Below are 16,157 nucleotides of genomic sequence, written 5' to 3' on the forward strand. Positions count from 1 at the left end.
TACTATCTGTACAGGCTAAGAGGTTAACAGGCCAAGAGGTTACAGGCTAAGAGGTTAACCTGTATTTTTCTAATTATCCACAGCAAAAATAGAATAATCTATTTGCACTTAATCTCACCCATCTCCCTCCAACCTCGGGTTTTACTGTTCTAATCTGGGAGTTCAGATGAAATTTCCTGTTTTTAAATAATTAATTTCTTTTTTTTTTTTTGAAACGGAGTCTTGCTTTGTCTGTCGCCAGGCTGGAGTGCAGTGGCGTGATCTCGGCTCACTGCAACCCCTGCCTCCCAGGTTCCAGCGATTCCCCTGCCTCAGCCTCCCAAGTACCTGGGACTACAGGCGCACACCACCACACCAGGCTAATTTTTGTATTTTAGTAGAGACAGGGTTTCATCGTGTTGGCCAGGATTATCTCAATCTCCTGACCTCGTGATCTGCCCACCTCGGCCTCCCAAAGTGCTGGGATTACAGGCATGAGACACTGCGCCAGGCCCAAATAATTAATTTCTTAGACTTGTTTTCTGTTGTCCAAAAACATTTTTACCCAATATTTATGATTAGACTCTCTAAGGCTTTCAAGGTAGCCTGAGCAGCTTCCAGAGTTCAAGGCCCACATCCCTTCCCTTGTCCTGCCTGTCCTACGTTCCCCTTCAAAGGTGGCTCTAACTAGGGGACAAGCGAAGTCAGTTAGCAATCAAGGGGTAAATTCTGGAAAAGTTAAGTGCCACATTAGGAAAACTTATTTTATTAATAGCACAAAATCTTATGAAATCACAATGCCAACTGTGCTTCTACCATTCAATGCATTCATCTGTATTATTATTAATCTAAATTATTTCCTGAACAGGAAATTCTGTTTAAAAATGAACAATGGTTACTTTTTCAAAACATTAAATGAGATCATCTGGATATGAAAAGATTTCAAACTCATCCAAAAAATATTAGTCTGACAATATGCAGTTAAGGAAAACAAATAAACTCTGACAGTAAAATGATTTCACATTTACTTGAACCAATTTTCCAATGAACACAAACATAAATTCAAAATGTGGAAAATTCCAAAGGGCAACCTACAAAGCAGAATACAAATAAATAAATGTAACATTATAACCTTAAAAAGTAATTATTCAGGTGATAGAGTCACTATACACAAGACTCCAGTGCACATAAAGTGTCTATTTTGCTATTATTATATTTTTATTTTTTATTTTTAAATAAAGAAGAGGTCTCACTATGTTGCCCAGGCTGGTCTCAAACTCTTGAGCTCAAGTGATCCTCCCACCTCAGCCTCCCAAAGTGCTGGGATCACAGACGCGAGCTCGGCCATAAAATATCTGTTAAGTGTACACTCGAATAGCATTGATGACCACTCAAGAAGGATCCCCCACCACCGCTCTCCAAGGTTAGGGGCAAGCCTGTCAGAATCAGGAACAATGACAGCAGAAATCAAGAGAGTTTTGAAAGCTTATTAAGAATGCATGGCCAGGCACAGTGGCTCACGCTTGTAATCCCAGCACTTTGGGAGGCTGAGGCAGGCACATCACTTGAGGTCAGGAGTTTGAGACCAGCCTGGGCAACCCAGCAAAACCCCATCTCTACTAAGAAAAAAAAATACAAAAATTAGCTGAGCGTGGTGGCGCATGCCTGTAATCCCAACTACTCAGGAGGCTGAGGCAGGAGAATCTCCTGAACCTGGGAGGCAGAGATTGCAGTGAGCCAAGATTACACCACTGCACTTCAGCCTGGGGGACAGGGGCAGACTTCATCTCAAAAAAGAGAAAAAAGAATGCAGCCACACTGTGGGAGATGCGAGGAGACTGAGGGATGAGGCATGACAGCTAAAGGGAAAGGAGCTTTTTGGGGGTGGATGAAAATGTTCTGAAATTGAACAGATTCACCAACTGAACTGGTGATGATTGCACAACCCCATGAACATACTAAAAACCACTGAATTATACACTTTATATGGATGAACTGTATGAAGCATGAATTCTATCTCACTGAAGCTGTGACAGGAAAAAAATATAACCACAAGGAATGTGAAAGGAGGGCTGCTGAGCACACACACTGACAGAGGCAGGAGGCAGAAAACTCTCCGAGGCAGACACGGGAGGGTCCCTGGAGAACTTCCCACCTGCCGGGGTCACTGTGCACAGGGGGCTTGCCTAAACATGCCAGCAGCGAAAAATTCAGTCCCTTAACACATGCGCAGTAAGGGAAATAAATCAAGGTGGAATGGCTCAGACTAGCGGCCCGCATGCACACTGGAAGGTCAGGGTAGAGTCGCCAGAAACTCATACCTTATACAAATAGGGAACACAGCCCCATCAGCAGACAGAGAAGCCCTTGTATTCAACTGTGAAGGGAGAAGCAGCAACCTGCTTTCAGGACCCTTCTCTTTGAGTGTCCGTGTGCCTACTTATCCCTGGTCATGAGACAAGAACCTTGACCTTGCTTGACTAATGAGCAAAATATCCTGCATCAGTACCCCTAACACATCAGCAAATCTCTGGAAAACAGAAGATATCACAAAAGATAACTCTGAATCCATGAGAAAGATTAAATTGCCTTCCACATCAACTGTTTGGAAAGCCCAAGGTAAAAGGAGCTTCTAATACCTTTAACAGACATTTCTTCTGAAGATAGGGTAAGACGGGTAAAATGAGATTTTGGCTGGGCGCGGTGGTTCACGCCTGTAATCCCAGCACCTTGGGAGGCCAAGGCAGGCGGATCACTGGAGGTCAGGAGATCGCCACCAGCCTGGCCAACATGACAAAACCATGTCTCTACTAAAAATACAAAAATTAGCCGGGTGTGGTGGCGTGTGCCTGTAATCCCAGCTACTTGGGAGGTTGAGGCAGGAGAATCGCTTGAACCTGGGAGGTGGAAGTTGCAGTGAGCCAGATCGCGCCACTACACTGCAGCCTAGGTGACAGAGTGAGACTCCATCTCAAAAAATAAATAAATAAATACATGACATTTCATACTTAAGAACAATAAGCTTTGGTTACCTAGATTTTCAATGACATGAAACGACTGTTTACAGCTTAACAATGCTGAGTAAATAGGTGGAGGATTGCAGGACTCACCAACAGCTCTTTGAATGCTATTCGGCTTCCCAACAAAAAAGAGGTGGTTCTCTCTTACCACTAAGTTGGTGTCATGATAGAGGTCATTCCTTGAAGGTCTAGGCCAGGAGTCTGCAAACTATGGCTCAAGGGGAAACCCAGCCCCCTGCTATTTTTATAAAGAAAAGTGTTACTGAAACACAGCCACACCCGTTCCTCCCGGGAGAGTCTATGGCTGCTTTATGTGCTGCAACAGCAGAGACAAGCATTGAGACAGAGACCTTCTGACCTGCAAACCTAAAAGATTTATTCCCCGGCCCTTTACAGGAGTTTGCCAACTTCCGCTCGAGGCCATAAGAGTCATGTCCTCCCCCTCCTCAAGCAGGGCTAATAGAAGAAGCCAATAATTCAGAGGTGACTGGCACCACGAGGCTTTCATGAAGGCCACCAGTGTACCTCGGCCATTGAGTGCCACTCCTGTCACCTAAGAATATTCTAAAGTCTAAGCTGTTCACTTTGTCCACAATTCTTCCTGCATCCTTCCTGAATCACCCTTGCTATGGTTCACTATTTGCCCAATATGCGCAAAATATTTCACAACTCTGTGACTTCGGGCTGGGCCACATGACTTGTTGTGGCCAACATAACTCCATGTCCAGTGGGAGGCTCTAAGCAGGCCTGTGTGGCATGGTTGGGTCTGTCCTCCTTAGCTCTCGGCTTCTGCCCAGAGGAGAACACGTCCCTAGGTAGGTCCCAACTTTGTGGCCCAAATCTCCAAACAAGAGACAAACAAAGCCAATCCTCACGTGACCCATGTCTGTGAGCAAGAAATAAATGCTGTAGGAACCACTAGGATTTGGAGGCTGTTAGCACTTCTACAGCAACAACTGACTAATGCACAGCTAATTTAAAGTCCTGTGAAGTTGGCCAGGCACGGCAGCTCTCACCTGTAATCCCTGCACTTTGGGAGGCTAAGCAGGGGGTGGATCACCTGTAGTCAGGAGTTCAAGACCTGCCTGGCCAATATGGTGAAACCCTGTCTCTACTAAAAATACAAAAAAATTAGCTGAGTGTGGTGGCACATGCCTGTAGTCCCAGCTGCTTGGAAGGCTGAGGCAGGAGAATCACTTGAACCCAGTAGACAGAGGTTGCAATGAGCCGAGACTGTGCCATTGCACTCCAGCCTGGGCAACAAGAACAAAATTCTGTCTCAAAATAAACAAATAAATAAAGTCTTGTAAAGTACAATCACTGAGAGCTTGAATAAAGTTCACCACATGGGACTGAAATTACACCTCCATCAGAATCTCCTTACATGAGTCTAAGCAAGAAAAACACAGCCACGCTTGACTATAATGAAACCATCCCTCACAAACACTACTTCTGGAATTAGTTCCAGTAAACAGAGTGGATGGGAAGAGAACAAAGGCAGATGGAACAGGCAGGAGAAAAGATGAGATGAGAGAAGATTTCTTTCCTTCTACACAATTAAAGTTGCCTGCCTTACCTGTCACCATTTATTATTTAAGAAAGACAAGGCCTCTTGCTCTGTCATCCAGGCTGGAGTGCAGTGGCACAATCATGGTGCACTGCGGCCTCTACACCCTGGGCTCAAGTGATCCTCCCACCTCAGCCTCCCAAGTAGCTGGGACTACAGGGCATGCACCACCACACCGGCTAATCTTTATATTTTTTGTAGAGATGGGGGTCTCACTATGTTGCCTAGGCTGGCTTCAAACTTCTTGGCTCAAGTGATTCTCCTGCCTCGGCCTCCCAAAGTGCTGGAATTACAGGCATGAGCCACTGGCCTTAACCCTGGCAGTCTCTTCCTACGATTAACTCCCATTTCCTTCAATCCGTTCCAAAAGTTGCAAAACCCAGTGAAGGCTCCTGGCTCCTGTTGCTAGTGCGTCTCTGGCCCACTAGGTGGTGCTTTATCCTCACCTGGACAGGCCCATTCTGCCACACATCCCAGGCAGCCTGAACTCAGATTAAAGGCAAAGGAAGAGAGGTTGGGCACAGAAAACTTCCAGGACCTGTCACAAAGTCAGCTTTGCCCCTTCTCATTTCTACTCACATAAACAGGGAGAAACAACAGTTAAAATAGCACTGGACAACGAGTTCAAATCTGCAGGTATGACCACCTGAATGGTCTACGGTCAGGATTTTTCAAAGCTGAACAAAAGAGCATAATTATATTTATCAGATAAGATGAAACCAAACATGTTGGTTTGGGAAAGAGAACAGAATTCCTACTAAGAGAAGAACATCAGGGTCCCTCAGCATGGCTCTCCCTCTCTGCATGGCTGGGGTATGAAGGAGGGGCCCTGACCACAGGCTTAGCTCAACATTGTCTTTCCAACCATTTCCATCTCTCCCACTAAGAAGGTTCAGTTTGTACCACGCAAATGTTTCATCATCTAGGTCAAAATCAAACTAGGGTTTAAACTCCCTGGAAGGTCAAGATTAGGGTCTTGCTCTGAGCTGGCACACTCAGGTCTGGAGTTGGTGCTGGCATCCTCTGGTTGCTTGGGCCACCTCCCCCTCATTTTCTCCCATCTGCCTTTAAAAATCCTTGCTCACTTGAGACTCAGGCCATCAGCTGGGTCACCCCCTGCCTATGCCCACTCGTCCACCCATCAGCAACTCCGCCCCGGTAGAGGTTGACGGCCGTCCTCTCCACCGAGTGCTGTCACTCATCCAGGCTGCCGCTGCCACCCCCACACCTGACACCACCTGACTGCCCGGCTCTCAGGTCTGGGACCTCCATGGCCCTCCTTTCACATGTCACTTCTGCCAGCCACACCCGGACCACCTCTGAAATCTGGAATTCAGATGCCCCCCTCCCTGACTGCAACCCCCACCCTCACAGCTCTCCCTCACTTATCCCCGCTATTCCATCTGGAGACCCCCAGACCCTCGATCCCTCTGCATGGCCTCTACCGCCCCCTTCCCGTCCAGCTGGAATCCCCCAGCCCTTTGCTCCAGCAACACTGGTGCCTAAGGCTCAGCCTCCCTCACTCCCGTGGGATTTTCATGGCACCCATATAGCAAAACCCAATTCTGGATGAAACCACCTGTCCACCTTGCTCTCCCTGCAGCTGGGCTCCAAGGGGTACACTGTGGACTCCCATGCTCAAAAGGCCCACCCTGCTAGGCGCTCCTTCTTTTCCAACACTGTGATAGAGGGTGGCAGAGTAGGAAGTGAGCCTGGACCAGAAAAGGCCTCAATAGAGCAGTAAATTTGTAAATTAGGGCAAAACCACCTTCTAGGCAGCTTCCAGTCACCCCAAAGGGTGAGCTGGCTGGAGCTCTGTGTTCTCTCTCTCTCCTCCCTCTCTCCCGCAGGTCAGGTTCCCTCCACAGAACTCACAGTCTTCAGCCTTCCCGCTTCACGTTATTGATATCCTCACCTCTTCCTTCTCATTTAACTCCAGCTAATAATTCAAAAGACTTACTGCATACTCACGACCTGCAGACTCAACTGGGAAAGGGCCAGTTGACCATAGGCCCAACTTCCCTTCCTCCATGTGCTGGAAAAGCACCAAAGAACATTAACCCAGTACGGCCTGTGACCTGCCTGCTGCCTGTACCTAAGACGCTCTACTGAATGCTGTAAAGCTTCCAAAGGCATCACCAAACTAGATCCACCTCAGTTGTATAAATATTAAAAAGAAAAAAAAGAAAGTCATTGTTTCTGCAAGGAAGAGGAGGAGGAGAGAAGCAGAGAAAGGAGGGGAGTGGGGATGGACGAAGAGAAGAAGGAAGGAGGGAGCAAGGGGAAGGAGAGATTTGGGGGGGAAGAGGAGGAGAGGAAACAGAAAGTGGGAAGGAGAGATGGGGGAGAGAAGAGGGTGAGAAGAAGAAAAACGAAAAGAAGGGAGGAAAGGAAAACTTAAAATAAAGGTCCTCCAAGATACTCCTCTGGAAATAGAAACACCACTGGACCCTGGTGTTGACACAGTTGCCAATATCACAGCAGTTTAAAAGGTGAGACCTCTATAGCCCTTCCCAGAGCACACTCTGATGGACCACCTATCAGTATGTGATTGGTCCGTTTTCTAAGACACATGTCTGGGAAATTTAAAAACTCAAATCATAAACTATGTGATGAGTCCCTGATATAAGGTTCACGTACGCCCAGTAGGTGCCGCGTGGTATTCAAAATCCAAGCCTACCAGGCAGTGACGTGCTACAAGAGGGATGGAAAGGAAAGTATATAAATAGGATATAAATAGTAATTAGAATTTTGGAGGCAATCACTCCATGAGCTAAAAGTAGAAACTGTTAAGCATTTATCTCAGATCACAGAAAAGACAATAAAAATTCCTCCAGGAAATACCGAAAACGCTTGGCTTCCACACATTGAGGAATGTAAATCAAGATCAGGGGCTGCTGCCGTTTATACACCTCAGCTGGCAAAGAGCAAATGCGCTCATACCGGGGGTGCAGACAGTGGGCGCCCACACACTCTCCCACGTCGTCTGAACAACACATACCACACAACCTCTATGACCCGCTCCATCAAATTACAGTCTCCAGCCTAGGAATTTACACAAGTACATTCATCACTTGTTTGTTTAAATATGTGGGAACATGGCTATCCCCTAGCCAGTGGTATTTGCAAAATACTGGAAACAATCTACATGTCTTACAATAGGGAATTAATTAAATCAATCATGGGATTTATAGACAACGAAAAATAGGCAGCCAGCAAAAAGAATATGATGGATGGATACTAAGTGGAAAGGTCTCCAATACAGATTACTCAGGAGAAAAGGCAACAATACGTTTAGTGTATGTTCCTATGTGTAGAAAGCTTTCAAAGCAGGGCAGGGGACATACATATCATACAAACGCAAGCACAGAACATTTTTGGAAAGATACACAAGCAAGTCATTCCCTTGGGAGGAAAAGCAGAGGGCTGGGAATGTGAGGAAAGTAGAAAACCTCAAAGTGTATTCTTTAAACTGTATGCATTTTTCCTGTTGCACACTTTTCAAGCCAATGCTCCTAAGGGTGAGTAGGAATGGCGCTTGAGGCACCACTTAAAATGCAAGAACTGAAAACAACTTACAGCACCCATCAATAGGGGGCTGCTGCAGTGGTTCTGTCTTGAACCCTTGAGTAGTCAGCATGCTTCACTGCCTTTGTGGCTGCCCCCTTCACAGCAATTATACCTGCGGGGGCAGGGCCTAACTGCTCATTACGTGTCCTAATGAGGCTACGTCCCCTCAGTGACATTTGAAATATAGGCTATGTCATTTTTCTTTAGTTTCTCCTTTATAGTACGGTAAAGTATTACGCTGATTCTTTTAAAATTATGTGTTTGGCCAGGCGCGGTGGCTCACATCTGTAATCCCAGCACTTTGGGAGGTTGAGGCAGGCATATCACTTGAGGACAGGAGTTCGAGACCAGCCTGGCCAACATGGCAAAACTCCGTCTCTACTAAAAATACAAAAAAATTAGCTGGGTGTAGTGGCACATGCCTAGAATCCCAGCTACTTGGGAGGCTGAGGCAGAATCACTTGAACCCGGGAGGCAGAGGTTGCAGTGAGCTGAGATCACACTACTGTACTCCAGCCTGGGCAACAGAGCAAGACTCTGTCTCAAAAAAAGATAGAAATAAAAATAAAATTATGTTTTTAAGAGGATTCATTATGAATTTCATTTAAGGGTAATAAAAAAAAGGAATTACAAAATGTTTCTTCTAAAAAGAAATATTAGGTTTTCCAGGACTGAGAACTCCTAGGTTTTCCTAGCCTGTTCGGGCTGCTAGAGCAAAATACCATAAACTGGTGGTTTGTAAACAATAGACGTTTATTTCTCCCAGCTTTGAGGACTGACAAGTCCAAGATAAAGGCACCAGCAGACATCTGGTAAGGGCTTGGTGCCTGGTTCACTGATGGCACCTTCTCACTCTGTCCTCACAGGGTAGAACAGGCCAGCTCTCCAAAACCTCTTTTATAAGGACTAATCCACTCATCAGGGCTCTGCCCCTGTGACCTAACCACCTCCCAGAGGCCCCACCTCCTAATACCACTGCACTGCTGACTAGGTTTCAACATACATATTTTGGGGAGACAAATATTCAGACCACAGCCTGGTTTAATTAACTGACTGATGATGATGATGATGATGATGATTATGATTATGATTATGATTATGATGATACAGCCAAACAATGGGATATTATGTCACTATTTTAAAGAATAAGGTAATACCATGTGAATTCATTTTAAATAATATGGTTAATCATCTTAAAATGCAGATCAAGGAATAGGATATGGTCCCATCTGTGTTTTTTAGAAAACGAGTATGTGCATAAAAACTTCTTGGAATGAATTTTTTACCCATTAAACTGCACTGATGGTGGAGTGAGAACTGCTCTGCACTGACTGTATTTTGGTACACTTTCAAGTTTTACCACTTGCATGTGTTATTATTTTCATAATTTAAAACCCCATTTAACAGTAAATGAAATTAATACAAAAGAAAAAAAATGAAGAAGGGGTCAGAAAATAATGCTGCCGTGTCTAAACCTCAGGGATCCCTATTTTATACAAGAGGTTAAGCTGCCTACTCTGCGCCTCCTCAGAGGTGGGGGAGGTAACAGCACCCACCTCAGAACTGTGCTGAGGACAACATGAGTTCCAGGAGCCACACCTGGAAACCTGCCAGGCACAGAGCTCCTCCTAGTAAATGGCAGCCACCATTAGGATCTGTGAAGGCTAACTGTATAATATGTGTCTCCTTCACTGCGCCATGGGGTGGCCAGAAATTTGGTCAAGAATGATTCTAAATGTATCTGTGGTAGTGTTTCCGGGTGAGATGAGCATGAATGAGTAGCCTGAGTAAAACAGATGCCTCCTTACTGTGAGTGAAGGGGACCTCATCCAATCAGCTGGGGTCTGAATAGAGCAAACAGGCAGATCCCCCCCCTCCTCCAGGGTCTTCAGGACTGGAACACCAGTTCCTGGGCCTCAATCCTGTCAAGCCCTTGGACTGCAACTATACCACTGGGTCTCCCAGGGCTCCAGCTTGCCAACTGCACATCTTGGACTGGTCAGCCTCCACCATCAAGTAACACAATTCCTTGTAATAAATCTCTATATATGTTTCTCCTATTGGCTCTGTTTCTCTGGAGAAACCTAGAACAGGATTTATAAAATTATATTTCTTCCAGATCTAGTTATAAAGTTACACCTTTGCTGGGCACTGGGGCTCACACCTATAATCCCAATACTTTGGGAAGCCAAGGTGGTAGGATCACTTGAGGCCAGAAGTTCAAGACCAGCCTGGTCAATGTAGCAAGATCCCATCTCTACCTCCCCCCAAAAAAAAAAAAAAAGCCAGGCATGGTGGCTCCAGCCTGTAGTCGCAGCTACTTGGGAGGTGGAGGTGGGAGAATCACTTGATCCCAGGAATTCAAGATTGCAATAAACCATGATGGCATTGCACCACTGCACTCCAGCCTATGTGACACAGTAAGACTCTGACTCTAAAAGTAAAATAAAGTTTCAGCTCCCGATAGTTTCAGCCTGACTTGCTCAAGTTTTTCAATGTTTATGAGAGATCAGGAGTCAGTGAAAACAGAGAAGTTTCTGACTCCAAAGTTCCTCCTGGGGCCGTGGGTCCCAGACTCACACGCCAACCCAGCTGCTCAGCCTGAGCCTGGCATTGGTGCACCCTGAATCCTCTCAGTCACTCCCAGTCAATGTTCCTACAACAGCCCTTGGCTGAGCAGGAAGAACAGGGTGCCCAGGCCCACACCGGGCCACTCTGCCAACAATTGTCATTTTTTTCTATTATAATTTATTATTTGCCAGCTTCCAAAAATAGTTTGCAGTGAACAAAGATTGATACATTATATATATTATATACATGAAAAGCTTGTTTTGGCCAGGCGCGGTGGCTCATGCCTGTAATCCTAACACTTTGGGAGGCCTAGGTGGGCCTGAGCTCAGGAGTTTGCGATCAGCCTCGGCAACATGGCGAAATCCTGTCTCTACTAAAAATACAAAAAATTAGCTGGACGTGGTAGCGCACGCCTGAAATCCCAGCTATTCGGAAAGTTGAGGCAAAAACCTTGTGATAAAAATTCTACCTACTCACCTAGTCATAAGGGAAACTGAAGGGTAGGAAGATTAGCTGGTGGCCCCCAAATCATTTATAGCATATTTAAAAGGCAGAGGTGAATGTTTCCATGGTTTTGCAAAGATCAAATGCTCCCTCTAGAAATTAGCATAGCAGGGCCCCTTTCTGCATTCCATTTGCAAAAACAAATCAACTGTGAAATAAAGGAGATTCCACTGAGAGGAGAAAAGAAAACTTCTAAATTACACATTTAGAAAATATGTGTTATTCCCTAGATTGTAATTTACATTTTCTCACTCTGTTGTAAAAGGGATATTTCACTGTGCATTCTTTTCTGTTTCATTAATATAGCCAAATAAAAGACCCATTTAGATTATAAATTTTCAATAGAAAACACATATAAAAATTATACTAGAGAGAAATTGACAAGGCCTTAAATTTAACTAATAAAATGTGTAAGAATTCCATAATGTTTTATTTGAGCATGTTTTCAGAGGATAAGACATCAAGTTTTATGGCTTAAATCAGTGATAGAAAAGGAACAGCTTCCGGGTCAGGCATGGTGGCTCACGCCTATGATCCCAGCACTTGGGGAGGCCAAGTCAGGGGGATCACTTGAGCCTAGGAATTCAAGACCAGCCTGGGCAACACAGTGAATCATAAAATAAAATAAAATGAGATAAAATAAAACAGTAAAATAAAATAAATAAAAGGAACAAATTCTAGGCCATGGCCCTTTGATGAAGAGTCCTCCCAGGCAGGACTGCTCCTGTTAGCAGATTTGTCCTAGGCAACTCTCACTCGGTTTACAGCTTCTCCTTTACACCCTGGCCCACCTCTGTGCTCTGAGGGCAGGACCAGTCTTCACTGACCCCAGGAATTAACATAAACCCCAGTAAAAAGCTGGCCCTGGATGCACGCTGGTTCAACACGCAAAAATCAATACGATTGCCTCAGTAAGATGCATGTTTAAAGTGTCTTGAGGCTTATTCAATAAGATTTACACATTTTAAAGCCTAAAACTGACTGGAATGGAACAGGAGCTCACTTCTCTCAGGAATTAACTGTTTTCTGGCTCAGACAGCTCTCCGGAAGCAGCGTGTAGACAGGACAGAAACCAGATGGGTCATCAACCACCAGACTCTGACCAGCTTAGAGGAAGTGAGAGGTGTCAGCCCCACAGCAAGAGAGACAAGCCACAGCAGATCTGATTAGCAAGCCTCCATCACTGGGGTGTGGATCCGAGTCCCAGGCCCAAGCATTTAGTAAAGGACAAAAAAGAAAGGGAAGGTGGAAGAAAAGGGAAAGGGGAGAGAGGGAGGGAGACAGTCTAAATCTGTGCTTCACCTTCCGAAAAATTCCTTGCTGACCGGTTAGTGTCAGTGTTAGGTTAGTGTCTAAGAAACCAGGATAAAGACAAGACATAGGATTAGAGAAATCACAGATGCAGAGGCAGAGGACGCCTTAGAAACCCTGTTGACCCACTGCAGAGAACTGTGAAGGGAAAGGGAGTGGGAGTGCCCAGGGAGTCTCAACTCAGCCCTGTGCTTACGCCCTGCAAGTATCACTTGCACCTACTGAGCCTGGGCAAGGGGACAAGGGGACCTGGGAACGGGAGATGGGGGGGTGAGGGCAGTGGTTGTGTCTCTAAAGCCCCTTCGCTCTGCCTATCATTCAACATGGCAATTTCTCTACCACATGACCATGAACGATCTCCCAAGCAGCACAGAGCAAGAGAGAGACAGCTTCTCCTGAGGTCTTTTCTCCTTTCCGACCATACCACAAAGAAAACAGACAGCAGACAGACCTGGCAAACATACTTACCACAGGAGTTTGTCCGAATGAGCTTGCCTTGGCAGAGTCCTGGCAGAGGCTGAGCCCTGACGGGCTGCCCGAATTGAAAAACCAATGCCATGTGCAGACATAAACTCCAAAGGCACTTCAGAGAACAGAGAGAGCCTCCATGAGAGCCCAGCCCCGGCAGTACCTCGCACAGCCGTCCTCCCGTGCCTTCCTCAGCAGTTTTCTGAGTTTGCTTGTTAGGGCAAATCCTAAGATTGTAAGTTGCCCTGGAAGCACAATGGGTTATGTAACTCCAGGAAGCCTGGGAACCCTATCAGCTCATCTTGTTAAGCCACCCCAAACAGAAAATGACGCACCCAAAAATGTGATACCTCTAGGTTGGGGGTAGGGGAGAACGGGGCTTTGTGACGGGCATTCCGTTTTGCCTAAAAATTAAAGTGGAACAAAAAGTCTGCTGTTCATCTCAGGGCTTGCTGGGAACTGGGGGAGGAGTGAATTTATCAAGGGCTGAATGCCAAGCGGTGTCCTGAGACTGCACTTGGCAAAGCCCTGGGAGGCCACAGATGCATTCTTGGGGATAGTCTAGGTCTCTCGGAGAACTTTTTTCCATTTAATGTCTTCCTTTCAATGACTGCCTAATAAAACTTTAAACTGAGCAGTTCTCCGTCACCTGACAGCCCATCCCTTAAACGCAGAAGAGTGTCTGTGTTTACACTCCTGTTTACCAAGCCAGTGCGAAACACAACAGCACTGAGCTGTTTCTCAGCTTTCCTCTGGTCCCAACAAAGAACCCTCAAGTCACCACATCCTATAGGGTTTGAAGTTTCAGCACTACATTCTGCCATTTCTTTGTTTTTGGGTTTTTTTGTTTTGTTTTGTTTTGTTTGTTTTGCTTTGTTTTCTTGAGACAGAGTCTCACTCTGTCACTGAGGCCAGAGTGCAGTGGTACTGTGTCGGCTCACTGCAACCTCTGTCTCCTGGGTTCAAGCAATTCTCCTGCCTCAGCCTCTCGAGTAGCTGGGATCACAGGTGTCCACCACCACGTCTGGCTAGTTTTTATATTTTTAGTAGAGACGGGCTTTCACAATGTTGGCCAGTCTGGTCTTGAACTCCTGACCTCAGGTGATCGGCCCACCTCAGCCTCCCAAAGTGCTGGGATTAAGACGTGAGCCACCACGCCCGGCCATGAAGTTTCAGCACTACATCCTGCCATTTCTTTACCCTCCGTTGTCACGTTCGGAGAAAGTGAAACCACTTTAACAGGCTGGATACTTCCTGGATTTCACTGGTACAGACGCCACTAGAATCCCATGGATCAATTCATGTGTTTGCACAAATGTAGATGCAGTTGGGTCATTGCCTCCTCCACAAAGCCCTTGTGGTCTTCTCCTGTCCTTCCCCCCGCCAAGGTTCAGCCTGGCACCCTCCTTGGTGCCCTCCTGTGCTGTGCTTATCACTGTGCTAACCTCGGTGTACAATTTCTACTCACTCATCTGTCTCCCCAACTAGACTGCATTCTTAGGCAGCAAAGAACCCCTGCCCTGGGGTCCTGCAGACCCGGATGCAACTCCTGCCACTCAGGAGTTCCGTCAAGGTGCTGAACACTGCGAGATCTAGACTCTTCACTGGATGCAACACCTGCCACTCAGGAGTTTCGCCAAGGCACTGAACACTGCGAGATCTAGACTCTTCACCTACACAAAGAGGATAATAATACCCACTGCACAAATCGACACAATTGATATACCCAACAAATGTTCACTGAGCACTGGCCACAGGCAGGCACTATGGTAGTCACTGGATTCAGGAGTGCGCAAAGCAGACACAGAGTTTGCCCTCTGCAAGTTTACAGTCTACTGCAAGTCTGGGAGACAAAACACAAATATAGTAGCTCAGAGGATGGTTAAGTCTGGGGAAAAAAATTAAGCAGGAAAGGGAGATGGGGAAAGGTGGGGTAGATCACTCTTTCTGTCGGGGGGAGGGTCACAAAAAGCATCAAATAAAATGTCACTTGGAGAAGGAAGAGGGGGGTCATGAGGATATCTGGAGTTGAGGCAGTCCAAAGACCCTGAGGCTGGATGTGCCTGGTGAGTTCAAGGTTAAGTGAGGCGGCCAGTGTGTCTGGAGCACAGAGGGCACAGAGGAGGCAGGTCAGTGGGGCAAAGAGGGATTCCCATCATTCAGCCCCTTCCCTACAGGTCTCTATAGGAGGGGAGCTCACTGTAAGTTTGGAGGAGAGTTAAACCATCTGACTGCATTAAAAGCCAACTCTCATGGCTGGGCGGAGAAAGAATTTTACGGAGGCAAGGGTAACAGTAGGAGGCCCCACTGGGAGGCCAGTGTAGTCACCCAGGTGTGAGATGGGGGTGGCTGGGACATGGTAAATGCTGAGTAGATTCTGGACACACTCTGAAGATAGAGCCAACAGAATTCCTGACAACCTGGGGTATGAAACCCAGAAAGGCAGAATCACAAATGCCTCCAAGGGTCTTGGCCTGAGCCACTAGAATAATGAAAGCACCATTAACAAGGATGGGGAAAACCCTAAGAAAAGCAGGTGGAGGTGGAAACCAGGAGCTCATTTTTGGTCACTTGAGTTGGACATGCCTGTTGGACATCTAACTGGAAACTCACGTGGAGTCAGTCTGAGACGTCTGGCCTTAAGGAGAAAGGTCCAGGTTGAGTACAGAAACCAGCGAGTGGCCAGTACAGAAGGAGATTTTAAAACCTACGTGCTGGGTGAGATCATGCGCTGCATGGGTGCGCACATAAGAGCAAAGCGGCGGAAAGGTTGGGCCCTGGGCCCTTCAACGTTCCCAGGCTTGGGAGAAGAGGAAATGCAGCCACTGAGGCAGAAGAACAGGGAGAGTGTGGGGACCCAGAAGCCAAGTAAAGACTGTACTTCCAGGAGACAGGACTTAGCAACAGTGTGAACTACCGCTGAAAAGTGAGGTAAGGTGAAGGCAGAGGACAGACTGGACTGAACCAGGTTGTCTGTGTGGTGGGGCATAAGCCTGCCTGCAGTGGACTCCAGAGAGAACAAAGGAAAAACTAGAGTAAGCAAAACGTAGAGCAGAGACACTGGCCTGCGGGAAACATGGGACTGAGAAGGAGTCTATTTCCGAAGAGGGAGATCATAGCATGTTTCTGCACTAAAAAGAAAGATCCAAGTGCAAGGCGAAAAGAAT

At 46.4% G+C, this 16,157-nt stretch overlaps 1 protein-coding gene across 1 annotated transcript in view; it reads right to left on the reverse strand.

The window, feature by feature from the left end:
• The window catches only part of TRAK1 (trafficking protein, kinesin binding 1), a 140,478-nt gene extending 127,120 nt beyond the window's left edge, over positions 1-13,358 (reverse strand). The window contains exons 1-2 of the mRNA XM_011984282.1: positions 13,341-13,358; positions 12,991-13,105 (exon numbers count right to left, since the gene is read on the reverse strand). Of these exons, the coding sequence (XP_011839672.1) occupies positions 12,991-13,081 (91 nt within the window). The 5' untranslated portion in view covers positions 13,082-13,105; positions 13,341-13,358. The remainder of the gene's footprint in view (positions 1-12,990; positions 13,106-13,340) is intronic.
• Between the last annotated feature and the right edge of the window lie 2,799 nt (positions 13,359-16,157).

This window comes from Mandrillus leucophaeus, unplaced genomic scaffold (assembly GCF_000951045.1).
Source record: "Mandrillus leucophaeus isolate KB7577 unplaced genomic scaffold, Mleu.le_1.0 Scaffold265, whole genome shotgun sequence".
Taxonomy (NCBI): Eukaryota; Metazoa; Chordata; class Mammalia; order Primates; family Cercopithecidae; genus Mandrillus; species Mandrillus leucophaeus.